This window comes from Nomascus leucogenys, chromosome 14 (genome assembly GCF_006542625.1).
Source record: "Nomascus leucogenys isolate Asia chromosome 14, Asia_NLE_v1, whole genome shotgun sequence".
Taxonomy (NCBI): Eukaryota; Metazoa; Chordata; class Mammalia; order Primates; family Hylobatidae; genus Nomascus; species Nomascus leucogenys.
The window spans coordinates 8107651-8135031 of record NC_044394.1 but is presented as its reverse complement, the minus strand read 5'-3'; the positions used below and the strand labels follow the sequence as shown (position 1 = coordinate 8135031).

The 27381-nt window shown below is 47.3% G+C and overlaps 1 protein-coding gene and 1 non-coding gene across 5 annotated transcripts in view; both read left to right on the top strand.

The window, feature by feature from the left end:
* Nucleotides 1–27381, top strand: part of TEX14 (testis expressed 14, intercellular bridge forming factor) — a 134727-nt gene that overhangs the window by 54286 nt on the left and 53060 nt on the right. For 2 of the 4 annotated variants that reach the window (XM_003272318.3, XM_003272320.3), the window contains exons 3-10: nucleotides 3616–3730; nucleotides 11143–11308; nucleotides 12368–12504; nucleotides 16553–16634; nucleotides 17877–18007; nucleotides 18836–18949; nucleotides 20698–20821; nucleotides 22902–23080. In XM_003272318.3, coding sequence (XP_003272366.2) covers nucleotides 3616–3730; nucleotides 11143–11308; nucleotides 12368–12504; nucleotides 16553–16634; nucleotides 17877–18007; nucleotides 18836–18949; nucleotides 20698–20821; nucleotides 22902–23080 — 1048 coding nt within the window. Of the gene's footprint in view, nucleotides 1–3615; nucleotides 3731–11142; nucleotides 11309–12367; nucleotides 12505–16552; nucleotides 16635–17858; nucleotides 18008–18835; nucleotides 18950–20697; nucleotides 20822–22901; nucleotides 23081–27381 lie in introns of all 4 variants that reach the window. The other 2 variants (XM_003272319.3, XM_003272321.3) reach the window with 2 other exon arrangements.
* Nucleotides 2310–2527, top strand: LOC115838507. Its single transcript, XR_004033523.1, has one exon. It is a non-coding gene; the product is annotated as a small nucleolar RNA U3 (small nucleolar RNA).

Sequence of the window (27381 nt, the reverse complement as noted above, 5' to 3'; positions counted from 1 at the left end):
TACTAGATGTCTCAGGCTTTGATACTGTTGACTGATCCTTCTTTTTGAAACTTTTAACCTTCCTTGTCACTGTGACCCATTTCTTCCAGGTTTTCCTCTAATCTCTGCCTACTTTTTGGCTTTTTTCCTTATTCGCTTTTTTTTTTTTTTTTTTTCTGAGACGGAGTCTTGCTCTGTCACCAGGCTGGAGTCTGGAGTGCAGTGGCGTGATCTCGGCTCACTGCATCGTCTGCCTCCCGGGTTCAAGTGATTCTCCTGCCTCAGCCTCCTGAGTAGCTGGGACTACAGGCACGTGTCACCATGCCCAGCTAATTTTTGTACTTTTTAGTAGAGACGAGGTTTCACCATGTTGGCCAGGCAGGTCTTGGATCTCCTGACCTTGTGATTCACCCGCCTTGGCCTCTCAAAGTGCTGGGATTACAGGCGTGAGCCACTGCGCCCGACCCCCAGCTAATTTTTGTGTTTTTATAGTAGAGATGGGGTTTCTCCACATTGGCCAGGCTGGTCTCAAACTCCTGACCTCAAGTGATCTGCCCAGCCTCCCAAAGTGCTGGGATTACAGCCGTGAGCCACCATCCCCAGCCCTAGCTTGCCTCAAGATGGTAGTGGGCCTCAGGGTTCCAGCTTTAACCCTCTGCTGTTTGGGTAGTATGTTTGACTTATTTTCCCCCATGGATTACAATTGGCCATTGTTAATGTCCTTTATCTTCTGCAGTTCTGTTCACTGGACATCTTTACTTGGATTTATTCATTATTAGGTGCTTGGGATATTGTGGGTACACAAAGCCATTCATATAGTCTGAAACTTAAAGTCTCATGCAGGTGGCAGGCATTAATCAAATGATCATATAGAAGAGGTGCTTGATCTGCTAAAGGAGGTCAGGGAAATATTCCCTGAGACAATGACATTTGGACCAATGTCTGAATGATGAAGTTAAGCTGGGATTAGAGGTTGAGATGAGAATCCCTGTCAGGGAGAACAGCCTGTCCAAAGGCCCTGTGGCAGAAAGGAGCATGGCGACTATGAGGAACTGTAAGGCCAGAGTGTGGCTGGAGTGAGGGAGAATGAGACCTGAGAGATGGACTCGAGAGATGGGCTCGAGAGAGGGGCCAGACCATACAGGGCCTTTTAAGTGCTAGAAATACACTTACCTTTCCAAACCCAAAGAATGGGCTTAGAGGCACGAAGAACAGCGAAAGTGAGACTTTTAATAGGGGTCTTGCAAGACTAGGTGTCTGGTATAATTTATCTCCTAGCATCCAAGTCCCTCCCCCAGTTCCTCATTGGTCGAGTACTATGAGGTTACAATCTTTCCGGATGTCGCATAAGTTTCATTATCCCCCTTATAAGGTTATACCCTGTCCTCTTCCCTGCTTTAATTTTCAATTCCCAATAAATAAACTTTCTTCCCTTTTATGGGCTGACCCCTCCTCTACATTCTGTTCGCTTATTGTGACCTTCTAGGTGCATGAACTGTGCGGTTACGTTTGCAGGCCGGCTGCCAGTACTTAGATTTATTATGCTTTGAAAATGGACCATTTAAAGTATTTTCTCACATAAGTATGTAGAGAAGTTTTGTCTGTACCTTAACAAATGGGAAGCTACTGAAGCTTAAACCAGGGGAATATGTTGTCCTGCTTGTTTAAACACAGCAATGGCCGGGTGTGATGGCTCACGCCTGTAATCCCAGCATTTTGGAAGGCTGAGGTGGGAGGATCACTTCAGCCCAGGAGTTCAAGGCCACCCTGGGCAAGAGTGCGAAAACCAGAAAAAAATAAACACAGCAATGCCATGTAGTATAACAACTCCCTGGTTTTTGGGGAAGAAATCCAAAATATTTATGTGTGTGGAATTTTGATCACAGTATAAAATATAATAGGGCGCGCTATGCAAACATCACAGTCTTTGGCTTTGAATTACCGCTTTTCCTTCACTCTGGTTATTCTCGAAGGGCCTCCTTGCTTCCGATCAACGGTCCAAACCAGGCAGTTTCCCTGACGGTTTCTGGCGCTCCGGCGCGCTTTATAGTCGTCAGCGTTACGCGTGGAGGAAAATGGGGCGGGGTTAGAAAGGAGCTCCGAGTGATTGCATGTTTTGCTACCATATGTTAATTACCGTGATTGCCTAAAGTGTCTTCGAAATTTTGAGCTTATTTTAAATGCTTTTTCGAACTTTGGTAATGGAAAGACCGTTTTTGGAAAAAACACATAGTAGTATTTTCCAGAAGAAAATATGCTCACGAAATACTCACCATCAGCAAAATATGTGTGAGTTTCTTTCGCATGTGGAAAACACACGCTGAAACGTTAAGACTATACTTTCAGGGATCATTTCTATAGTTTGTTACTAGAGAAGTTTCTCTGAACGTGTAGAGCACCGGAAACCGCGAGGAAGAGACGTGGTGTTTTCTTCTGAACGTGAAGTTAGTATTCGGTGGTGTTTTGTTACAGCTGCCGTTTGCTGTTGATGATCGTTCTTTTTCTCTGTTTTCAGAGAAAGAGAGGGAGAAAACGCGGTCTGAGTGGTTCCGGTCATTTTTTCTTGTTGTGGTGTTTAAAAACAGGTAATTGGTTCGGCGTTTTATGTGCTTTTGAGCTTGTGGTTACAACGGGTGATGTGTGTTTCGTGAGATGGGTTGTGTATATGTACTTTTATAGTGTAAAACTATGCACGTTTTTTGTGTGTGTGTCTTGAGAGATGTGAGGGGTGTGTATGTGCATTTTCGTTTTTCAGTGGGGGTTGTTATTCTGTGGTTTTGCAGTGCGTTGGCGCAATTTCGGCTCATTGCAGCCTCTGCTTTTTCGGCAGTCCTCATGCTTCAGTTTTTCAAGTAGGTGGGACTAGAGGTGCGCAGCCAGGCCCCGCTAGTTTTTGTGTGTTTAGTAGAGAGGACATTACGTTGGCCAGGTTGGTCTCGAGCTCTTGGTCTCAAGTGATCTACCCGAGCTGGGATTACAGGCGTGAGCCACTGCGCCTTCTGGTTTAGGGGATTTCAATTTTCGTATTTTTTGGTGCTTTTTGGTCTTCTGGAAGACTAATTTTTTTTTTCTTGGTAGGTAAGGCATGTTTTCCTTTTTTATTTATTTTCATGGTCATGTTACTATTTTGGCCTTTTTTTTTTTCGGTCCCTTTTCATTATTCACAGACTCATTGTTTGATAGTACTGGAAATTAGTCTGTTTTGTGTATTTTGTTTTCCCTTGTCGAATTAGTCTTTACACTTTAGTAAGATCTTTTAGGTGAGGACTTGTATTCCAGTGAGCTCTTTTTGTGTTATAGCCTTCCTCCCAACACACACAGTATCTTTAGTCCCTCCCTCATCTTTTCCCATGATTGAGAACCATTTTAATCCATTTTATAATATGCCAGAGTGTGGTGAACTAAATGCTTCGATGCAACTTTCTGTAAATATTTTTGATGAATAAACACTGAGTTTGCCTTCCAGTATATCTATGTGCGACTAATGAAGGCCTTCTTTTGTACTTTTTTTTAAAAAAAAGCTCACAGCAATATATGAAAGTACACTATAAAAATATTTAATTCCCCCACCCCCCACCCAGTTCCATCTCAGGAAATTTTCTGATATTTGCATTGATTCTGATATTTCCTTTGCAGGAATTTATGTTGATGCAGTTAACTCCTTGGGCCAAACAGCACTTTTTGTTGCGGCGTTATTGGGCCTTAGGAAATTCGTTGATGTTCTGGTGAATTATGGATCAGATCCAAATCAGTAAGTACGATAATATTGATGTCTAGAAAATAGGGGTTGTGCTGTTAAGATGAGTTGGGGTGTTTAGAAACTAATTTGAAAAACCATTGGCCGGGTGCGGTGGCTCACACCTGTAATTGTAGCACTTTGGGAGGCCAAGGCAGGCGGATCACGAGGTCAGGAGTTAGAGACTAGCCTGACCGACATGGTGAAACCCTGCCTCTACTAAAAATACAAAAAATTAGCCGGGCGTGGTGGCGCATGCCTGTAATCCCAGCTACTTGGGAGGCTGAGACAGGAGAATCATTTGAACCCAGGTGGTGGAGGTTGCAGTGAGCAGAGATCGCACCGTTGCACCCCAGCCTGGGCAACAAGAGCAAGACTCAGTCTCAAAAGAAAAAAAAAAAGGGCGACTTTTGCCTGACTCTTATAGCTGTGGTTTAAAAGAATCAGAGTTTAGGCCGGGCATGGTGGCTCACGCCTGTAATCCCAGCACTTTGGGAGGCTGAGGTGGGAGGATCACCTGAGGTCAGGAGTTTGAGACCAGCCTGACCAACACAGAGAAACCCTGTCTCTACTAAAAATACAAAAAATTAGCTGGGCGTGGTGGCGCATGCCTGTAATTCCAGCTACTCGGGAGGCTGAGGCGGGAGAATCACTTGAACCTGGAAGGAGGAGGTTGTGGTGAGCTGAGATCTCATCATTGCACTCCAGCCTGGGCAAGAAGAGTGAAACTCCGTCAAAAACAACAACAACAAAAACACTAAACACTTAAAGAATCGGAGTTTAATAATTGGTCTACATTTTATTTATTTATTTATTTATTTATTTCAGACGGAGTCTAGCTGTCGCCCAGGCTGGAGTGCAGTGACGCGATCTCAGCTCACTGCAAGCTCCACCTCCCGGGTTCACGCCATTCTCCTGCCTCAGCCTCCCGAGTAGCTGGGACTACAGGCGCCTGCCACAACGCCGGGCTAGTTTTTTGTATTTTTAGTAGAGATGGGGTTTCATCATGCTAGCCAGGATGGTCTCAATCTCCTGACCTCGTGATCCGCCCGCCTCGGCCTCCCAAAGTGCTGGGATTACAGGCGTGAGCCACCGTGCCTGGCCAATAGTTGGTCTAAATTTTAATATGGAACAGTAACACAATGAATCAGTGACAGGTGAACATCTACTTTTTTTTTTTTTTTTTTCCTGACACACGGTCTGGCTCTGTCACCAGGCTGGAGTGCAGTGGCAGGATCTTGGCTCACTGCAGCCTCTGCCACCTGGCTTCAAGCAATTCTTCTGCCTCAGCCTCCCAAGTAGCTGGGATTACAAGTGCGCACCACCACGCCTGGCTAATTTTTTGTATTTTTAGTAGAGACAGGGTTTTGCCATGTTGGCCAGGCTGGTCTCGAACTCCTGGCCTCCATCCACCTTGGCCTCCCACAGTGCTGGGATTACAGGTGTGAGCCACTGTACTTGGCCAAACATCTCTTTTTGTGAAGCACTTTGGCTTTTGCTAGGGCCTTCTCAAATATTAGCTTATTTGACACCTTCTTGACAGAGAAGGGAGAGTGGGTGGTGGATATTTTTTCAGTTCCCATTAAACAGAACCAGAAGCTGGGGTCTTGAGCACATAAGTGATTACAGCTGATTTTCACAGGAATGCCAGAATATGAACAATCATAAAAGTCTTTCCCATCTTAAGGAGGCTCTGTTTAATGTACCTACTTAAATTATTGATATTGGAAGCTTTTGTACTTTTTTTTTTTTCTTGTGATGGAGTCTTGCCCTGTCACCCAGGCTGGAGTGCAGTGGCACTACTACGGCTCACTGCAACCTCCGCCTCCCGTGTTCAAGTGATTCTTCTGCCTCAGCCTTCCAAGTAGCTGGGATTACAGGCACGTGCCACCACAACCCAGCTAATTTTTGTATTCTTTTTTTTTTTGAGACAGAGTCTCACTCTGTTGCCCAGGCTGGAGTGCAGTGGCGCAATCTCGGCTCACTGCAATCTGTGCCTCCTGGGTTCAAGTGATTCTCCTGCCTCAGTCTCCCTAGTAGCTGGGACTACAAGCGCGTGCCACCACACCCAGCTAATTTTTTATATTTTTAGTAGAGACGGGGTTTCACCGTGTTAGCTAGGATGGTCTCCATCTCCTGACCTCATGATCCGCCCGCCTCAGCCTCCCAAAGTGCTGGGATTACAGGCATGAGCCACTGCGCCTGGGCCTAATTTTTGTATTCTTAGTAGAGACAGGGTTTCACTATGTTGGCCAGGCTGGTCTCGAACTCTTGACCTCATGGTCTGCCCGCCTCAGTCTCCCAAAGTGCTGGGATTACAGATGTGAGCCACCGAGCCGAGCAGCTTTTGTATTTTATGTATGTGTGTTGTGGAGGGGTTGGTTGTAAGATTGCTTAGGGGAAGAAAACTTGGAAGCTTAGCAAAGTACAAAGAAAAAAACCAATCAGTATGAGAATTAAGTAACCAGAGATAACTTAAAACAATGAACATTTTGTTGTGTTTCCTTCCAGAATTTTTCTAGACTCACACACGCTCTGCTGGCTCTACCGTATTGTTTAATTTCAAAGCCCGGAAAGAAAGGGTCAGCCAGATGCAGTAGTTCACACCTGTAATCCCAGCACTTTGGGAGGTGAGGTGGGAGGATTGCTTGAGCCCAGGAGTTTGAGACCAGCCTGGGCAACAGAGACCCTGTCTATACCAAAAAAAAAAAAAAAAGAAAAAAAAAGTGGCATGGGGGCTGGCTCACCTGATGTTTGCATATACCCATGTTATAGGGAGGCCATATTGGGACAGTCTGCAATTGTTCAGCAAAAATGCAACATGTTCTTTTTTCTTCAGTTTTTCCGACTTTTTTTTTTTTTTTTTTTTTTTTTTTTGAGATAGAGTCTTGCTCTGTCACCCAGGCTGGAGTACAGTGGCATGATCTTGGCTCACTGCAACCTCCGCCTCCCGGGTGCAAGCGATTCTCCTGCCTCATCCTCCAGAGTAGCTGGGATTACAGGTGCCCACCACCACAGCTGGCTAATTTTGTATTTTTAGTAGAGATGGGGTTTCACCTTGTTGGCCAGGCTGATCTCAAACTCCTGACCTGAGGTGATCCACCAGCCTCCGCCTCCCAAAGTGCTGAGATTACAGGCATGAGCCACCATGCCCGGCCATTTCCCACTTCTTTTAATTACTGGAACACAGTGTATAAACATCGCCTTGAGTGAAATAGTGATGACCATCATCACTTTCATATTCTGTATGACAGTATAATTCTATTCAGTAAACAAACCATTTTTTAAAAGCCTGTATAAAAAAATATAGATAAAATTTGAAACATTTTATAGTCATCTGCATTTACAACTGCTTTGTCCAGGCTTAAAGGTGATTTCTTTAAAGATCAAACCATTCAGACCTTTAATTTTCAAGATCAGGGAATTGAGACTAGCCCATAATATGGTACATAGTATTAATGACACAGCTGAGACCAGGAAGGAGCCCAGCTTCTGAAGACCTCAGAGTTTAAAGAAGTTCCCTTTTTCAAGTATCCAGGAAGGACACTTGTAATGCCAGGCAATGCCAGGAAGGAAGTGGAAAGGGACAAGAACAAGAGAGGATGGCAAATCCCTATGGTTTTGTATTTTGTGGTTAGGAACATTTTCATGTGACTTAAAAAATATCTGATGATTAACTGCAGAGAGTTACCAGGAAAAAAAGTTTTTAAAAAATTTTTTTCTGATCAAGGTGAAGGGGAATTTCTGGGAGGAGGCTTTATTCCTTTTTTTGTTTTTGATGAAGTCTTGCTCTGTTTTCCAGGTGGAGTGCAGTGGTGCGATCTTTGCTCACTGCAACCTCTGCTTCCTGGGTTCAAGCAATTCTCCTGCCTCACCCTCCCAAGTACCTGGGACTACAGGCGTGCACCACCACACCTGACTAATTTTTGTATTTTTAGTTTTGCCATGTTGTCCAGGCTGGTCTTGAATTCCTGACCTCAGGTGATTCATTTGCCTCAGCCCCTCAAAGTGCTGGGATTTTAGGTGTGAGCCACCACACCCAGCCAGGAGGCTTCTTTTTTTTTTTTTTTGAGATGGAGTCTCGCCTTGTTGCCCAGGCTGGAGTGCAGTGGCACAGTCTTGGCTCACTGCAGCCTCTGCCTACAGGGTTCCAGCAATTCTCTTGCCTCAGCCTTCCAGGTAGCTGGGATTACAGGCACACGCCACTATGCCCGGCTAATTTTTGTATTTTTAGTAGAGACGGGGTTTCACCATGTTGGCTAGGCTGGTCTCAAACTCCTGACCTCAGATGATCCACCCGCCTCGCCTCCCGATGTGCTAGGATTATAGGCGTGAGCCACCGCACCCAGCCAGGAGGCTTTATTCCTATATGCTCAGTGGAAACGCTATGATGGACTGGACGTGTTGAAGTCACAAATCAGATGCCTGCTGGACCAAGTAACTGGGTTTAGGTTTTCTCTGAGGAGAGTCAGGGATCTATTGCTGTTGGGCAGGAAAGGGAGCCAGGAAAGCCAGATCTTCCGAATTTCCAAGAGCTGGAAATCCTAGTTTTTAATTTGAAATCTCCCAAATGTTGCCGGGCTCAGTGGCTCACGCCTGTAATTCCAGCACTTTGGAAGTCCAGGGTGGGTGGATCATGAGGTCAGGAGATCGAGACCATCCTTGTCAACATGGTGAAACCCCATCTCTACTAAAAATACAAAAAAAAAAAAAAATTAGCCGGCCGTGGTGGCGGGCGCCTGTAGTCCTAGCTAACTCAGGAGGCTCAGGCAGGAGAATCTCTTCAACCCAGGAGGCGGAGGTTGCAGTGAGCCGAGATTGCACCACTGCACTCCAGCCTGGGCGACAGACCGAGACTGTCTCAAAATAAATAAACAAATAAATGAAATCTCCCAAATGTTAAATATTGCCCACTATTTCAATTTTTTTGAACACTGTGTGTACTAAATAAAATAAACTTCCGAGTTGGCTATGCAGAGACTCCAGTTTTTACGCTTTACAATAAATAAATATGATAGTACACATTTTGATACCAGGTGGACCTGGATTCTCTTGTAAGCTTAGCTGGGTATAAATCATTATTCCTTTCCTCCTTAGCATTCATGAGAAATGAGAAATAATATAATCTTTCTCCTAACCCAGCTTTCTTACTGTTTGTGGGAGGAATGATTAGAAGATGGTAAGACAGGTTGGGCACAGTGGCTCATGCCTGTAATCCCAGCACTTTGGGAGGCTGAGGCAGGCAGATCACCTGAGGTCAAGAGTTTGAGACCAGCCTGGCCAACATGATGAAACCTCTTCTCTACTAAAAATAAAAAAATTACCTGGGCATGGTGGCAGGTGCCTGTAATTCCAGCTACTCAGGAGGCTGAGGCAGGAGAATCTCTTGAACCTGAGAGGCGGAGGTTGCAGTGAGCCAAGATTGCGCCATTGCACTGCAGCCTGGGGGACAAGAGTGAGACTTCGCCTCAAAAAAAAAACAAACAAACAAACAAACAAACCCAAAAAACAAAAAAGAAGATGGTAAGACATTATACAAAGCTGTTTTTGCAGCAAGGAGGATATTGTGGTTCCCACAATGCAGTGTGCTGGACTGCTTCTCTGCTCAGCAGTGGGAGAGAGCCTACAGTGAGAACCAATGGGATCATTGGTTCCTATATGCCTGGGTGCAGGCCAGCCTCATTAGTATCACCAGGGGAATTTGAAAAACAAAACAAAACAAAATCACATTCCTGGGTCCTGTGCTTGCAGATTTTGTTTCAGTCAGTGTAAGGTGTGGTCTGAGAATCTGTGCTTTTGACAGCTATCCCAGCGGCTTATTAACTAAATTATGATATACCCATTCATTGGCATACTATGCAGCTGTTAAAAAGAATGGAGATGGCTTGTAGTTTCTCATATGGAAATTTCTCCAAGACAGATTCTTAAATGAAAATATGTAGCTGAGCACGGTGGTTCACTCTTGTAATCCCAGCACCTTGGGAGGCTGAGGTGGGTGGATCACCTGAGGTCAGGAGTTCGAGACCAGTCTGGGCAACATGGTGAAACCCTGTCTCCACTAAAAATACAAAAATTAACTGGGTGTGGGTGGCGGGCACCTGTAATCCCGGCTACTCAGGAGGCTGAGGCAGAAGTACCACTTGAGCCTGGGAAGCGGAGGTTGCAGTGAGCCAAGATCACGCCATTGCACTCCAGCCTGGGTGATGAGAGCAAAACTCCATCTCAAAAAAAAAGAAAAGAAAAGATAATATGTAGCTACAGAAGAGTTTGTATAGCGTATTCAGAGTCTCGCTCTGTCTCCCAGGCTAGAGTGCGGTGGCACGATCTCGGCTCACTGCAAGCTCCGCCTCCCAGGTTTTACGCCATTATGCCTTTTCTCGTGCCTCAGCCTCCTGAGTAACTGGGACTACAGGCGTGCACCACCTATGCCTGGCTAATTTTTTTGTATTTTTAGTAGAGACAGGGTTTCACTGTGTTAGCCAGGATGGCCTCAATCTCCTGACCTCGTGATCCACCTGCCTCGGCCTCCCAAAGTGCTGGGATTACAGGTGTGAGCCACCAAGCCCGGCCTGTATAGTGTATTCTTATTTATACTTGTATATACATAGAACATTTCCAGAAGGATACAAAAACTTGTAATACTAATTGCATCTTGGTAAGAGAACTGGGTGTCTGGAGTTGGAGGACATTTTTCTTATCTTCTCTTCATCATCCTTTTATTTTCTTTCTCCTCCTCCCCCTTCCCTCCCCCTCCTCTTCTTCTTCTCCTTCTTCTCCTCCTCCTTCTTCTTCTCCTTCTTCTCCTCCTCCTCCTTCTCCTTCTTCTCCTCCTTCTTTCTTCTTTTTTTTCCCTTCCTCCTCCTCCTATTTGTGTTTCTTTTTCAGTTAAAGAGAGAAAGTTCCCTGGTGATTCTGATGTGTAGCTAGGTTAGGAAACTAAGGCTATACATCATATCCTCACCATATCCTGGACATATTAAAGGCTGTCCCTTCATGCCTCAGACAGTTTACTGGCTTTGTTGAAATTTTTCTGAGGTGAAATTTTTCTGAGGTGTAGATCCTTGACTGCATTGCTGATGCCAAATTTTTGTGCTGTACCACAGGATTTTTTTGAGGGGCTGTGGGGAGACATTCTCAGATGAGGGAGGTGGCGCCTTAATTAGGCTGTGCTTGACTAGCCTGATCCCAGGACACTGCAGATGTGAAGACATTGTTTCCGGGCAGCCAATAAGGTGTGTGTGTGTGTGTGTGTGTGTGTGTAGAAAGTTCCTGTGGGCACAGACAGGGGCCTCACACATGATGTTGTTATATTCCTTGTCACCAAGGTTGCCTTGTAGAATGGGAGCCCTGTGTTGCACACTGAGGCCCGCTCCATGGAATGCAGGAGCATTGCCATGGACATCCATTGTACCTATCTCCCTCCCCAGCCGCTGCTTTGATGGGAGCACCCCTGTCCATGCAGCAGCATTTTCGGGCAATCAGTGGATCCTTAGCAAACTGCTGGATGCAGGAGGTGACCTGCGACTCCACGATGAGAGGGGTCAAAACCCGAAGACTTGGGCTTTGACAGCAGGAAAGGAGCGTAGCACCCAGGTAAGGGTGGGTCCCACTCTGTAGCCATGCCCACTAGAAGAGCACTGGGCTAAGGGTCAGGCTCCCAGTGGTCATCACAGAGCGTGCAGTGGCCTTAGTATTGGTACTGGAGTCTCAGGCTTGGATCAAAGCAAGTTAGCCAGCTGCGAAACTTCCAGCAGGTCTAGTGAACCTTTCTACTCATCCATTCTATGGGAAAGGCAAACAACTGTAATTTTGTCTGACCCATTTAAGCTATCACTTACCATGACTCAGATGTTTTAAATGTTTTTATATTAACTCAATCTTCATAACAACCTCTCAGGTAAGTACTATTATTGTCCTTATTGTACAGGTGGGGAAACTGAGGCCCACTGACCTTAAGTAACTTTGCTTGGCAGGTAGGAATTTTTTTTTTTTTTTTTTTTTTGGGAAGGAGTCTGTTGCCCAGGCTGGAGTGCAGTGGCGCAAGCTCAGCTCACTGCAACCTCCGCCTCCTGGGTTCAAGCAATTCTCCTGCCTCAGCCTCCTGAGTAGCTCGGATTACAGGCATGCACCACCACACTCAGCTAACTTTTGTATTTTCAGTAAAGACGGGGTATCTCCATGTTGGCCAGGCTGGTCTCGAACTCCTGACTCAGGTGATTCGCCCACCTTGGCCTCCCAAAGTGCTGGAATTACAGGCATGAGCCACCGTGCCCAGCTGGTCTGATGTGTTTTAATGAAGACTAAATAACATAATTGTAAAACTCAAAGGGCAGGTACAGTTCCAGGCCCCTGTGTGCAGTCTCCTTCCTGGGGCTCCTGCTTATTAAAGCTGTTGGGCCTTGGGCCAGCAATTTTACTCCTCTTGGCCTTGGTTTCCTCATCTGTTGAAGGAGGGAGTTGGAGGAAATTGTTGCCCTAAATCCTCTCCCTGAAAACATTCCATACCTTTAGAAAATCACCTGGGGCCTTTCCCTTTGAGAGGTTTTTCTGCTGGGGGCTCTCAGCTCCTCGGACCATTTATCTTCATACCCAAGCTTCCATTCCATTGAGAACTGGTGTGCCCGCACTGGGCATCTCTGCGATGTTTTGCAGATAGTGGAGTTCATGCAGCGCTGTGCCTCACACATGCAGGCCATCATCCAGGGCTTCTCTTATGACCTCCTGAAGAAGATAGACTCCCCGCAGCGGCTTGTCTACAGCCCACCCTGGTTTGGGGGCCTCGTGCAGGGGTGAGTACTGCCTCGAGCAGAATGGGATATTCTCCATCACCCAGCCTTCCTTGTGGGAGCCCTGCAGCATGGGTTGCCTCAGCTCCTCCACATCAGTGCTCTCTGGCATCTGGCCCATCCAAAGGGGTGAGCTTGGAAAGAAAAGGCTTGGCCCTGATGAAGGAAGGCCAGAGGATCACCTTTGGCCCTCTCTCCCCTCTCCCCGAGAAGGTGTGAGAGGAATGAGTGTGGGCTCCGGTGGAAACCACCCTGTGGTTAGCAGAAGGGGAACATCTCAGGTCTGAGGAGCCCAGCAGAAAACCCTTACCCAGCAGGGCACCTGGCTGGCTTTTTTTGTCATCTCCTGAACCATAGAAAGAGTGTTCCTTTATTACTAAGGTTGCAAAAGACCACAAATGCTTAACTTACAGTTTCTTGGGCTATTTTCAGCTGATTTGAGAGACTTGCTGCCAGCTGGTTGGGCAGCCCCCTCTTCTCCCATCACAGCTGCAGGAAGTGGGCTCCATGCTTCTCTCCATGCTCAGCTTTAAGCTTGGAAGGGAGGAGTGTCATTTTAACTTCTCTGGGATTGGTTGACTTAGGGTTTGTATGTAGAGAATCCTTCCCGTTTGGCTTTTTCCTGATGGCATCTCTTTCTGTAAGCAGGGTAGCTGGGCTCACCACACTTTTGCAGGCTTCCTTGTCCTGTCATTCATGCACTTTGAGTCCTGGCTTTCCTCTGAAGATTGGATGCTGCTGGCTTCTCAGGCGAGATGAGTTCCTGATCCCGTTAACTCCTAACTGCTGTGCTGCCTGCCACTCTGGCCAGTTTTGGCTCTTTACTCAGCATCCAGAATGACCTTTCAAAAATGGAAATCAGGTGGCAGGGTACAGTGGCTCACACCTGTAATCACTTTTGGAGGTTGAGGTGGGTGGATCACCTGAGGTCAGGAGTTCGAGACCAGCCTGGCCAACATGGTGAAACCCCATCTCTACTAAAAATACAAAAATTAGCTGGGTGTGGTGGCGCGCCTGTAATCCCAGCTACTCAGGAGGCTGAGGCAGGCGAATCACTTGAACCCAGGAGGCGGAGGTTGCAGTGAGCCAAGATCGCACCACTGCACTCCAGCCTGGGTGACAGAGCAACACGCCGTCTCAAAAAAAAAAATTACCCAAGTGTGTTGGTGTGTTCCTCATAGTTCCAGCTACTCTGGAGGCTGAGGTGAGAGGATCACTTGTATCTGGGAGGTAGAGGTTGCAGCAAGCCAGGATCATGCAACTGCTCTCCAGACTGGGTGACAGAGCGAGATCCTGTCTCAAAAAATAAAAATAAAATAATCAAATAAAAATAAAATAATGGAAATCAGGTTGTACCACTCTGCTAAAACTCCTTAAGGACCTTCCCCATGGCTATTAGGATAAGTTTAGAAATCCCTTATCCGGCCTTGGAGGCCCTGCCTCATCCAAGCCCTCCCTGTCATCTCCTGCCTCTGCCCTGGCGCTTGTATGGAGACCCCTCCTTCAGAGTTTAGACAATTGTCATAGTTTGCCATTATTTTATTTGTATATATTCTTCTCCAGTTTTCCAATTAAATTGTGAATTCTAAGAGCACAGGGGCTGTGTCTGTCCTATTCATTGCTACTAACCCTTAGCTGCTTGGTGCATGGTAGGGCTCTGTACAAGGAGAGGAGGCTCATGAGTGAGCCTGAAAGGAAAACCCAAGTGTTAAATGTGGATGAGCTTTTACAATCTTAGTTACTCATCTAGATACAGCATCTAGTTTAGAATTAGAGGAAACATTCTTACGGGGTTAGTGGAATGCTTACATGGAAATACACTCCTCTTCCCCCACTTTTTTTTTTTTTTTTTTGAGACTGAGTCTTCTCTGTCGCCCAGGCAGGAGTCCATGCAATCTCGGCTCACCGCAACCTCTGTCTCCTAGGTTCAAGCAATTCTCCTGCCTCAGCCTCCTGAGTAGCTTTGACTAATATAAAATTAGCACACCTGGCTAATTTTATATTTTTAGTAGAGATGGGGGTTCACCATGGCCAGGCTGGTCTGGAATTCCTGACCTCAGGTGATCCATCTGCCTCTGCCTCCTGAAATGCTGGGATTACAGGTGTGAGCCACCGTGCCCGCCCCCCCTCCTCTTAATGTAAAAAATCACACAAATTCTTGAAATTAGAGTTAGCCTCTGAGATTTGTGAGTGGTGCCATGTCAGATAAGATTCCTTACACGTGTGTGTTTGCACAGAGCTTGGACTGGGGAAGGAAGAAAAGCACTGAGTTGACGACCGATGGCTGTAGATGACTGGAGTTAGTTTTTTTCTCCCCTTAACCCAGCCGAGTTTAGTTATATAGATGTGTGCTGAGAAATTTAGGTAAGAGAGCAGGAAATGTTGGTCTGAACTGCAGTTGTTGTCCAGGTCACTGTTTGAGAACACTCGGCTCTTTTGCTTAGAAAGAACTCTCCCTTCCAAAGAGCCATGTACTGCCCAGAGGCCCCAGAGTGCAAGGCAGGAGGCCTCGTCACTGGTAACCCCCAGTTCCACTGCTGCTGGAGGCTGACACCCTCACTGTCAGCACAAGGTCTGTTCCCCTGGGCAAGAAACGGTCCACTGTCTCCTAGATCTTTTGAGGCCTAAGCACATAAGCCTTATTTTAAGAAGAGACTGATGATTTGGTGTAGAAAAGTGGCCTTTTTCTTATGGTCTGTTTACTCAAGTGAGAGTGACCATATAGCTTATTATCTTTTGGCTGTTTCGAGAGTGAAAGGGAAACTATCAATAATGGTGCTAAGATACCAGGTATAAATTGGGATGCTCAGTTTATCTCAGTCTAAACTTCAGAGTCTTCTCCTCAATAGCATAGCAGCTTAAAGCAGAGACAGGACAGCTTGGCACTGATGAGTTGCTGAGGAAATAGAAGAGAAGTAAAGCATTTACATCTGTTCTCTAATAGTGGCATGTGGGGCCTCACAGACCTGAGGTAGGGCTGGCCCTTAATATGCACCATCTCCCAGCTCCTTTGCCATTTGCCAAGAAAAGGAAAGTGCCTCTGGTGGCAGTAGGATGTTTTTTCCTTCAGTCTGAGCTGAAAGTACTCAATTGGCAAGCATTAACTGAGCACCTACTGCATGGCACCATGCCAGGTTCTGGGAGCCAAAGAAATACGAGGCATCACCCCTTCTTCCAAGACACCTTCAGTGAAGGGGGACCCTGATGCACAGGTGGTGGTTTGAGTGTGGAATGTGGGAAGAACAGTGGCTGGAATGAGCAACATCAGGGTCTGGTCACTGCTGCATTTTATGACCTCAGGCCAGCAAGTTTCCTTTTCCTGGACTTCATTTTTTTGCCTATATAATGAAAAAACTGGACAAGATGTGCTTATGGTTATTTCCAACACTGACCATCTGTATTTGTTATCTATTGCTGCATAATGAATCACCCCCCAAACTTAGCAGCCTCAAACAATAACATTTTTATCTCACACAATTTCTGTGGGTCAGGAATCAGGGAATGGTTTAACTAGGTTGTTCTGGCTCAGAGTTTCTAATGAAGTTGCAGTTAAGATGTTAGTTAGGGCTATATTCATCTGAAGGCTTGACTGAAGATGGACAATTCAGTTCCAAGATGGCTCGTTTACATGGCTGGCAAATTGGTGCTGGGCATTGAGCCTCCCCCTAGGGCTGCTTGAATGTCCTCATATCATGGCAGCTGGCAGAGCAAATGATCCAAGAGAGATCAGGGCCGAAGCCTTGGTAGATTTAGCCTCAAAGTGACAGACCATCACTGTTTTGCACTGTTAAAAATGAGTTAACAGTCAAAAATGAGTTAACAGGTCAGCGCCATCTGACCTGTGAGGGGCTACACAAGGTTATGCATACTGGTAAGTGAGAATCATAGAGGCCCTCTCAGAGGCTGGCTGTTACATCATCTCTAGTTTTGTAACAAAAAGTCTAGCAGTAAAGACAAAATCAACTACACCTTCTGAAAACTTGGTTCAGCATTATTATTCTGGATATGAGTGGTTAATTCTGAGTTTTTTTCCTCTTTTAAATATTTCTAGAAACCCTAATGGCTCTCCTAACCAACTGCTTAAAGCTGGAGTCATTTCTGCTCAAAATATCTACAGCTTTGGTTTCGGGAAGGTAAGAGGTTGCCACTGACAGCCAGTGTTTGCAGGACTAACTGGAGAATCATCGGGTCCCAGTCCCATCTCCCACCTTTGTCCAACTCCTGCCTCCTTATCCTCACCAAAGTGTTGTTCTTTTCTTTTTTGCCCCTATTGAGGGAAGGGTATCTCTTAGTGTTCCTGTCTTACTAACAAATTGTGAAAACCCCAGAGAATTCCCTTGGATGACCCTGGGCTACACTTGAGTTTAGAAAATGATCTTTTAATTAATTAATTTTTAGTTTTTAATTTTTAATTATTATTTTTTTGAGACAGAATCTGGCTCTGTTTCCCAGGCTGGAGTGCAGTGGCACGATCTCGGCTCACTGCTGCAACCTCTGCCTACTGGGTTCAAGCAATTCTGGTGCCTCAGCCTTCCAAGTAGCTGGGATCACAGACGTGTGCCACCATGCCTGGTTACTTGTATTTTTAGTAGAGATGGGATTTCGCCATGTTGCCCAGGCTGGTCTCCATCTTCTGGACTCAATCAGTCCACCCGCCTTGGCCTCTCAAAGTGCTGGGATTACAGGCGTGAGCCAACTCGCCCAGCCCTACTCCCTGTTCTGTTCGTTGTGCTGAGGCAGCCTGGTGGGGAGGGAGAGGAGGAATATCACATTTGGCCACACACAATCCTGGGTGCTGTGGGGGCCACAATGGGCTTCTCAGTCCCAGCCATGGCACTTGAGGCATCTGACTTCTTTCTATGAGCCTCAGTTTCTTCAGGGAAAAGAGCAAAAGGGAAATAATAAAACCTTGAAAGGTTTTTAGAAAGATTAAAGATAATATAAAGAGTTGTGGTGAGGCCTGGTGGCTCATGCCTATAATCTTAGCACTTTGGGAGACCAAGGTGGGTGGATCACTTGAGCCCAGGAGTTTGACACCAGCCAACATGGCAAAAGCCCGCCTCTATTAAAAAAAAAAAAAATTAGCCAGGTGTGGTGGTGCATGCTTGTAATCCCAGCTACTTGGGAGGGTGGGATGGGAGGATCGCTTGAGCCCGGGAGGTCAAGGCTGCAGTGAGCCAAGATCATGTCATATGCTCCAGCCTGAGTGACAGTGATACCCTGTCTCAAAGAAAAAAAAAAAAGCCCAGTGCATAGGGGTATTCAGAAAGTTGATAAATAGCAGCTATCATTCTTTTAGCTGGCTGATAAGATTCTGGATGTATTCTGCTTTTCCTCCCTTTTCCCCATAATTTGAGGCTATGCCTTGGTTTCAGTTTTATCTTACTGGGGTGACACAGATGGCCTATTTAGGATCTCTTCCGGTCATTGGAGAAAAGGAAGTGATTCAAGCTGATGATGAGCCCACCTTCTCTTTCTTCAGCAGCCCCTACATGGTCATGACCAAGTAAGTGGGGGCTGGCCAGTGGGAGGTCTGATTCAGTTTCAGGGGAAGAGTGGGCTGCATGTGACTTCCTTATGTGTGGGGAGTTTCTCCTCAAACACAGGGAACACCTAAGAACATCTGTCTAAATCAGGGTTCTCAGCCAGGACACTATCACCATTTTTGGCTAGATGATCCTTTGTTGTTGGGAGTAGTCCTGTGCATTGTAGAATGTTTAGAAGTCCCTGGTCTCTACCCACTAGTGCCAGTTGCAGTCCCTTACAGCCCCCACAGCTGTGACAACCAAACTGTCTTACAGACATTGCCATATGTCTCTGGGGGAGAACCGCTTTTCTGAAAGATTACTCATTACAATACTTTAATGTCTCTGCTTGCTAAAGAATTAGAGGCAGCTTGGTAGTGACTATCTTGCCTCTGATACAGGTCAAGGGTAATGAGGCCCCTATAGAAGCTGTTTTATTGCTGCTGCCTTTGCCCAAGTCTTCACCATCCCTCACCTGGAGTGGTCTCCTAACTGGCTTCCTATTCTCTGGACCACCCCTCCCCTACCCATTCCCCACATTGCTGGTACCATTGTGTTTTTTAATACAAACCTGATCAAGTCACTCCCTCCCTTGCATTCAGTGACTTCCCACCATCTATACCTAAGTTCTCCAGGGTGCTTTAGTACCTGGGGGTGGGTAGTGGGAGGGAGGACCCAGTAGTGCCCAGTGGGCATTGCAGGTTCTGTGTGGAGACCACTTCTCTGGTCCTTGCTTAGGAAAGCTCATTCATTGAAGGAGTAAGTGGCTGCTCACTCCTTTCTGCTGAAACTCTTTCCTGTCCTTGTAGCCTAGTGTGGAATGGGAGCAGGGTCACAGTGAAAGAGCTGAATCTCCCCACCCACCCACACTGCAGCAAGCTGCGGCTGGCCGACTTGTTAATTGCTGAGCAGGAACACAGCAGGTGAGAAGGAAGCCCAAGGCCCAGGCCCCTTATAGGTCCAGGTCTCTCTACAGACCCAGGTTCTGGGCTATTCAGCTCTGTGCCTGGGATAGGGAGCTCCAGCCGCTCTGTCTCAGCATTTCCTCACTGTTGAAATTGATTGACTTGACTTCCGAGGGCTGCCAAGAAAGAGGAAGAGAAGTTAATGAGTAGTCTGAGCAGTGGGGACAGTGGTGGTGAGGGCCTCTGTCAGCTGTCAGCCGCCCTGTAACCCATGTCTCTGAATGCTGCAGCCTCCATGCAGGCCCTTCTGGTTCTCATGCTACAATCCCTGAGTCCACCCACTTTGGGCCCTGTGCCTATCAGGACGGCATGTGGCTATCCTGTTTTCATAGAGCATGGCTTGCTTAAGATCCAGATGTCTGAGGACATGTCTGTGCCATTGAGGACAGGCTCATGGATCTCCAGACCTTAGGGTTCCTATGGCTCCAGAGTTAAGTCCTTCTGCTCTTGCTAGGACAGGCTCTTGATTCATTCATGCAGCGGACCCAGAGTTAGGTCCTTCTGCTCTTGCTAGGACAGGTTCTTGATTCATTCATTCAGTGGACCCAGGCTCATCGAGCTCTCTCCTAAGAAGGCTCCTCAACTTCTGCAGGAGGCTTGTAGAGAGGCCACATTCTTTTTGTGGAAGTCGGCATGAAGGAACCAAAGGAAGCTGAAAGAAGGAGCCTGGGCAACATAGACTTTGACATGAGACTGAGTCGGGCGTGCAACCTTGGGTGAATTCCTGACATATTTCTTCCTCTTCTTTTTTGCAGGGGGGTAGGATTGAGTCTCACTCTGTCGCCCAGGCTGGAGTGCAGTGGCACCATCTAGGCTCACTGCAACCTCCACCTCCTGGGCTCAAGCGATTCCCAGGCCTCAGCCTCCTGAGTAGCTGGGACTACTGGCATGCGCCACTACACCTGGCTAACTTTTGTATTTTCAGTAGAGACAGGGTTTCATTATCTTGGCCAGGCTGGCCTCAAACTCCTGATTTCAAGTGATATGCCCACCTTGGCATCCCAAAGTGCTGGGATTACAGACGTGAGCCACTGCACCAGGCCCTGACATTTCCTTGATGTTTGTCTCCTCTTCTATAAAATGAGTATAATGATACATTTCTTGCAGGCGGTTGTTAGGATCTAAGACGGTGTATGCAAAGAATACAGGAGCTCTTAGCCACATTGTCATTGTTGTCATTGATGGCTCTAAGCTCTCAAGGTCTCATCAGTTAGGGCCACAGATTCCAACAGAAACCCTCGCCAACACCTCATCCTGTTTTCTTAGAAAACATTGTATACAAAAGGCCGGGCGCAATGGCTCACACCTGTAATCCCAGCACTTTGGGAGGCCAAGGCAGGTGGATGACCTGAGGTCAGGAGTTCAAGACCAGCCTGGCCAACATAGTAAAACCCTGTCTCTACTAGAAATACAAAAATTAGCCGCAAGTGGTGGTGGGCACCCATAATGCCAGCTACTTGGAAGGCTGAGGCAGTAGAATCGCTTGAACCCGGGAGGTGGAGGTTGCAGTGAGCCGAGAGATCACCCCACTGCACTCCAGACTGGGCAATAGAGTGAGACTCTGTCTCAAAAAAAAAGAAAAGAAAAGAAAAGAAAACATTGTATACAAATGGTATTTGTTTAGAATGTGTTCAAAAGGCCTACGCTCATTTTTTCATCATGTCCTCCTCTCCCCTACCTTATCTGAAGCTTCTTTTCTTTTGCAGCAAGCTGCGGCACCCCTACCTGCTACAGTTGATGGCTGTGTGTCTCTCCCAGGACTTAGAGAAAACCCGCCTTGTGTACGAGCGCGTCACTATCGGCACATTGTTCAGTGTCCTTCATGAACGAGTAAACTGCTGTTTCCATGGATTTTCCATTGCTGCCCTCCCAGTTTCTACCCTCCTCACCCTCTTGCCCCAGCTGTGGCGATCCCATTTCTGCATGCATGGAAGATAAATATCTTTATTCTTTGCTTTATAGGTGCTGTATAACATGCTATTTAAGGCTGATAAGCACATGGTCAGAACTAGTACGGTTTTGTTATTGTCAGTTCTGCCTTTTTTTTTTTTTGAGACAGAGTCCCTCTGATGCCTAGGCTGGAGTGCAGTGGCGCGATCTTGGCTCACTGCAACCTGCACCTCCTGGATTCAAGTGATTCTTCTGCCTCAGCCTCCTGAGTAGCTGGGACTACAGGTGCCTGCCACCATGCCTGGCTAATTTTTGTATTTTTAGTAGAGACGGGGTTTCACCATGTTGGCCAGGCTGTTCTCAAACTCCTGACCTCAGATGATCCACCCACCTCGGCCTCCCAGAGTGCTGGGATTACAGGCGTGAGCCACTGCACCCGGCCTGTCCTGCTTTTTTTTGAGACAGGGTCTTGCTCTATTGCCCAGGCTGGAGTACAGTAGTGAGATCATAGCTCACTGTAACCTCCAACTCCTGGGCTCAAATGATCCTCCTGCATCAGCCTCCAATGTAGCTGGGACTACAGGTGCATGCCACCGTGCCCAGCTAATTTTTTTTTTTTTTTTTTGAGACAGAGTCTCCTTCTGTCCCCCAGGCTGGAGTACAGTGGCACGATCTCTGCTCACTGCAGCTTCTGCCTCCCTGGTTCAAGCAATTCTCATGCCTCAGCCTCCCAAGTAGCTGGGATTACAGGCACCCCCCACCACACCAAGCTAATTTTTGTATTTTTAGTAGAGACGGGGTTTCACCATGTTGGCCAGGATCATCTCGAACTCCTGACCTCAGGCGATTCACCTGCCTTGGCCTCCTAAAGTGCTGGGATTGCAGGCTTGAGCCACTGTACCCAGCCCCCACCCAGCTAATTTTTAAAATTTTAGTAGAATCATGGTCCCACTATGTTGCCCAGGCTGGTCTTGAACTCCTGGCTTCAAGCGATCCTCCTGCCTTAGCTTCCCAAAGTGTTGGGATTATAGGTACGAGCCACTGCAGCCAGCCTAGTCCTGCTTCTTGATCAGACATCTAAGAGCACAATGGACCCAGAAAACACAGACACCTTTGACTAACTATAATCCAGCAGCCACTGGCTTTATTTTCCTACATTTTCATTAGTGCTCTCTCCCAGTTTTTTCTATAGAGGCCTGTATCACTCCCCTCTCACCTCTCAAGTTTCCTTGGGGTTGGGAGACATCTTTGCTGGCTTGTATAGAGTCCCTGGAAAGGGTGCTTTGGTCTGAGATGTAGGTTTAGAGAGCTCTTGGAGTATTTAGGTTTTTTTCCTCCAAGACTTTGTTCTAAATACTCTGGATAGAAGTAAGGAGACCCCAAGAAGGGCTCTTCCCCCAAATGGCTTGCCATTCCTTCTGCCTGAGGACCTCCTATTCTGTTTTTTTCTGTTTTTCCCCCTTGAGTGAGGGTATTACCTTAAAGACCATTTCTCTGGGGGAGAGACGCATTAAGACTTTAGTCAGCCAGGTGCATTGATGTGAGTGAATTTCTGTCCCCTTAGGATGCACTTTCTGTCTCATCTGACTGGGGTAGGACTGAATTGGTTACCTGCATTCTGCAGGGTCCTTTGAGCTTCCAGGTTCTCCCCAGCAGCTTGGGCTTGGACAGGAAGGGGACAGGGCAGGTTTACTGGTGGTATGGGGGGACCTCCCCTGTCAGTTTTCCCCAGGCCAATCCTGAATGCACATACCAGACTTTGAGAACTTTCTTTTCATTTTTTGTGGTATGAAGCAGCTCAGCTGAGGGAAAGGAATCCAGGTTTGGATCCAGGGGGCCTGAGTCATTGGGACGTCAGGCCATTCACTTAGCCTCACTGAGCTTTAGGTTCTCCATCTGTAAAATGGGGATCCTTGGTAACCGTGAGGATCATATGGAAAGACTGGAAATCACAAAATGCTCTACAGTGTCAGGGCCCCAGTCCTTTTTTTTTTCTTGGCATTTTATCTCTTGCTTGCAGCGGTCCCAGTTTCCAGTGCTGCACATGGAGGTGATTGTGCACCTGCTGCTCCAGATATCTGATGCCCTGAGATACCTGCATTTCCAGGGGTTTATCCACCGCTCCCTCAGCTCCTATGCTGTCCACATCATCTCCCCAGGTGAAGCGAGGCTGACGAACCTGGAGTATATGTTGGAAAGGTGGGCATAACATGGAGTGGGACTTTGTCCTGAAGTTGATCTCCCTTGGGGACCTTTCCTGTAGAGACAGAATCTGATCTGGGTGGGACTTCTCATTGGTGAGATGAACCTGTCCATCAGTTGCTGAACCTGTCCCAAATGCTTTACCCTGTCTGCCAAGGCTAGAGGAATTTAGAGACATTTTAATAAACATTTAACAAGTAAGAGCTCATATTAGCCAATGTGCATAAATGCTATAATTATCCACTCCAAAATTTTCAGCGGTTTTTTTTTTTTTTTTTTTTTTGACGGAGTCTTGCCCTCTTGCCCAGGCTGGAGTGCAGTGGCACAATCTCGGCTCACTACAACCTCCACCTCCTGGGTTCAAGCGATTCTCTTGCCTCAGCCTCCCTAGTAGCTTGGATTACAGGTGCTCACCACCATACCTGGCTAATTTTTGTGTTTTTAGTAGAGATGCAGTTTCACCATGTTGGCCAGGCTGGTCTCGAACTCCCGACCTCAGGTGATTCGCCCACTTCGGCCTCCCAAAGTGCTAGGATTACAGGTGTGAGCCACTGCGCCCGGCCCTTTGAGTGGCTTTTAACACAACAAGGTGTATTTCTCACATTGCAATCCAGTGTGTGTTGGAGGCAGGGACAGTGTTCCCTGTTACTCCAATCTGTAGCTTCACCACCTTTCAGGCCTTGATCCCCCACTGCATTCTTTGCACTGCCAGTCAGCAAGCAAGAAAGAACATGGAGGGGACACAGTGGGGTTTGGGGCCAGTCTGAAATGGGTATGTTACTGCCTCCCACTTTGCAGTGGCCAGAGCCCAGTTACCTTCTACTGGAGGGAAGCTGAGCTGTGCCTTACCTGTGCATCCTGGAAGGAGAGAAGGTGATGGGTGCTGATGAGCCTAATGGTCTGTCACACCTCCTACATCTGGGCCAGGCACTGGCCTGGATACACATGGAGGGCATTCTCTGCCCTCAAGGGGCTCAGCACAGTGAGAGAGGCAGTCAAAATTCAGGAGTTGGTAAGTGGGCTTAGTTTCCTGTTGGCAAGAGTCAAAGTCTTCCTGAGAGCCCCCAAGCTTTGAGAGGCAGAGGCTCTCCCCTGCGCTTCTTTACTGCCATCCGCACCTCTGAGCCTTTGGGCCAGTATTGGTTCTGCTCTTCTGTGAGGCCTCAGCCACTGGACAGACCCCTTGCCTAGACCCACCTACTTCCTCTTACCCTTGTCTGCCATCTACCCATCACTGATGCTTTGTTTCTGGTCTCTCACCAGATCTTTGCTTGTCACATACTCTGTAACTTCTCTCAAAGATGAAAAGCTCCACGAGGCAGGGATTTCTGTTTTATTTACTGCTATATCTCAAATACCCAGAACAGGCCTTTTTGTATGTGCACTCAGCATATGTTTTTTGAACAAATGAAACAAAAAGGCTCTCACTTCCCCAGACCTGGAGTGCCTTTTGTCCCTCTGCATGGAGAGGAGGCAGAGGTCAGGTCGTGCTTGGCCTTGTGGGCCCTGGTGAGGAGTTCGAATTTTATCTTAAGAACACTGGGATGCTGTGTTCTTAGGATAGGCATTTTTGAGCAGTATAGGGTCATGGATGATTTGTAGGTTAAGATCCTTCCTCTAGGCCGGGCATGGTGGCTCATGCCTGTAATTCCAGCACTTTAGGAGGCTGAGGTGTGCGGATCACCTGAGGTTGGGAGTTCAAGACCAGCCTGACCAACATGGAGAAACCCCATCTCTACTAAAAATACAAAATTAGCCAGGCATGGTGGCGCATGTCTGTAATCCTAGCTACTCGGGAGGCTGAGGTAAAGAGAATCTCTTGAACCCGGGAGGCAGAGGTTGCAGTGAGCCAAGATGGCACCATTGCACTCCAGCCTGGTCAACAAGAGTGAAACTCGGTCTCAAAAAAAAAAAAAAAAAAAAAAAAAAATTCCTCCCTCTTGCTCCTGTGTATGGAGAAGGGGCTGTGATGGGGCAAGAGAAAGCAGGGGAGCCATTCTGGCCGGGCACGGTGGCTCATGTCTGTAATCCCAGCACTTTTGGAGGCCGAGACGGGCGGATCACGACGTCAGGAAATCGAGACCATCCTGGGTAACACAGTGAAACCCCGTCTCTACTAAAAATACAAAAAATTAGCCAGGCATAGTGGCAGGCGCTTGTAGTCCCGGCTACTTGGGAGGCTGAGGCAGGAGAATGGCATGAACCCGGGAGGCGGAGCTTGCAGTGAGCCAAGATCACGCCACTGCACTCCAGCCTGGGCAACAGAGCGAGACTCTGTCTCAAGAAAAAAAGCAGGGGAGCCGTTAGGGTACAACTGGAGCCATGGCACTTTTCTAGATGGGAACAGGCAGAGGCCAGATAACTGTCACTAGTTGAACTGCTCAGCTTCACATCTGGTCCATTTTTAATCTGAGTTAAAAGCTTTCAGGGTCTCCTTATTGCCTGCAAGATTAAGTCCAGACTCCTTTTCAGGGAGCAGAAGCCTCCCCAAGTGAGGCTCCACCTGTAGTGTCAATCTCCTAACTGCCCCGCTCTCTTCTGACCATTTGAAGGCACTTTTACTACACTGCTCTCTGCATCTGGAATACCTGGCACATGCCAATTTAGCCTTTTAAAGTCACTTCAGACACAGTCTCCCAACACTCTCTGTGAAATCTATACTGATGCCCTCATCCCCTGAGGCACTTTGCATATTCCTCTCCTCACATGTGTCACGCAAATGTACCACAGTCATTTCTATACAAGTCTGTCTGCCCCACCAGATGGGGAGTTCATCACCAGCTCTGGGTCTGCCACTTGCGGTAAGTGCTCAGTAAATATTTTTTTATTTTTTTGAGACAAGATCTTGCTCTATCACCCAGGCTGGAGTGCAGTGGCACGATCTCGGCTCACTGCAACCTCCCAGTGTCAAGCGATCTTCCTACCTCAGCTTCCTGAGTAGCTGGGACTACAGGCACATGCCACCACATCCAGCTAATTTTTGTATTTTTTTTTTTTTTTTTTCTGAGATGGAGTCTCGCTCTGTTGCCTAGGCTGGAGTGCAGTGGCGCGATCTCAGCTCACTACAAGCTCCACCTCCTGGGTTCTCGCCATTCTCCTGCCTCAGCCTCCCAAGTAGCCAGGACTACAGGCACCCGCCACCACGCCCGGCTAATTTTTTGTATTTTTAGTAGAGACAGGGTTTCACCATGTTAGCCAGGATGGTCTCGAACTCCTGACCTTGTGATCCACCTGCCTCAGCCTCCCAAAGTGCTGGGATTACAGGTGTGAGCCACTGCGCCCGGCCAATTTTTTTATTTTTTATAGAGATAAGGTCACTCCGTGTTGCCCAGGCTGGAGTTGAACTCCTGGACTTGTGGTCTGCCCGACCTGGCCTCCCAAAGTGCTTGGATTACAAGTGTGAGCCACCACACCCAGCCTTCTTTTCTGGGGGTGGGGGACACAGGATCTCTCTCTTTTGCCCAGGCAATAGTACAGTGGCTCACTACAATCTCAGTCTCCTGGGCTCAGGCAATCCTCCTGCCTCGGCCTCCTAAAGTACTGGGATTACAGGCATGAGCCACTATGGCTGGCCGGTAAATGTTTCCTAAATGATTGGATGATCTAGTTGAAGGAAAAGCTTGAAATGGTTCAGAGCAGGGTTGACCTCTCTGGCTGTGTTCAGGAGCAGTGGAAGCGAAAGGGTGTGCACTTTTGTCAGTGATGGATCGCCATCTGCTGTTGAGAGAAAGGTACCGCAGTTTATTCTCCTTTTGCTCACCAATAGAAATGTGAATCCTAGCCTGAAATGGAGCTTTGGAGATGGCCCAGCCCAATGCTGTCCTTATATAGTTGAGGAAACTGAGGCACCCAAGGGTGAAGCAATGGTGTGAAGTTACCCAACTGATTGGTTAGAGACACAGATGGGGCCAAACCAGATGGTAGAGGATGTCTCCAGGATATAGGGGCAGGATGGATTGGAGGTTGACAGGAACACCAGCCAGGAGACCATGAGACAGGGCCTAGTGGTGACCATGAAGCCAAATGGGAGGGAATAAAGTGAAATGCATGGAGTTGCTGGGGTCAACAACTGGCCAAGTGAGGGGGTAGAAGGTAACCAAGGGTCTGTGAATATCTAGGAATGACCTCAGGATGGTACTTCAGGTAGAAGTGTTAGAAATGTCAGTCAGCAAGCCATTGCAGGTGTAACAACATACCCTTCTTTGAAAGCTGATAACATGAGTTGATTATTCACCAACCCAAAATAGCCTTCAATCCCACATTTATTTTTGGTAACACTCTACTAGGGCATATCAGTT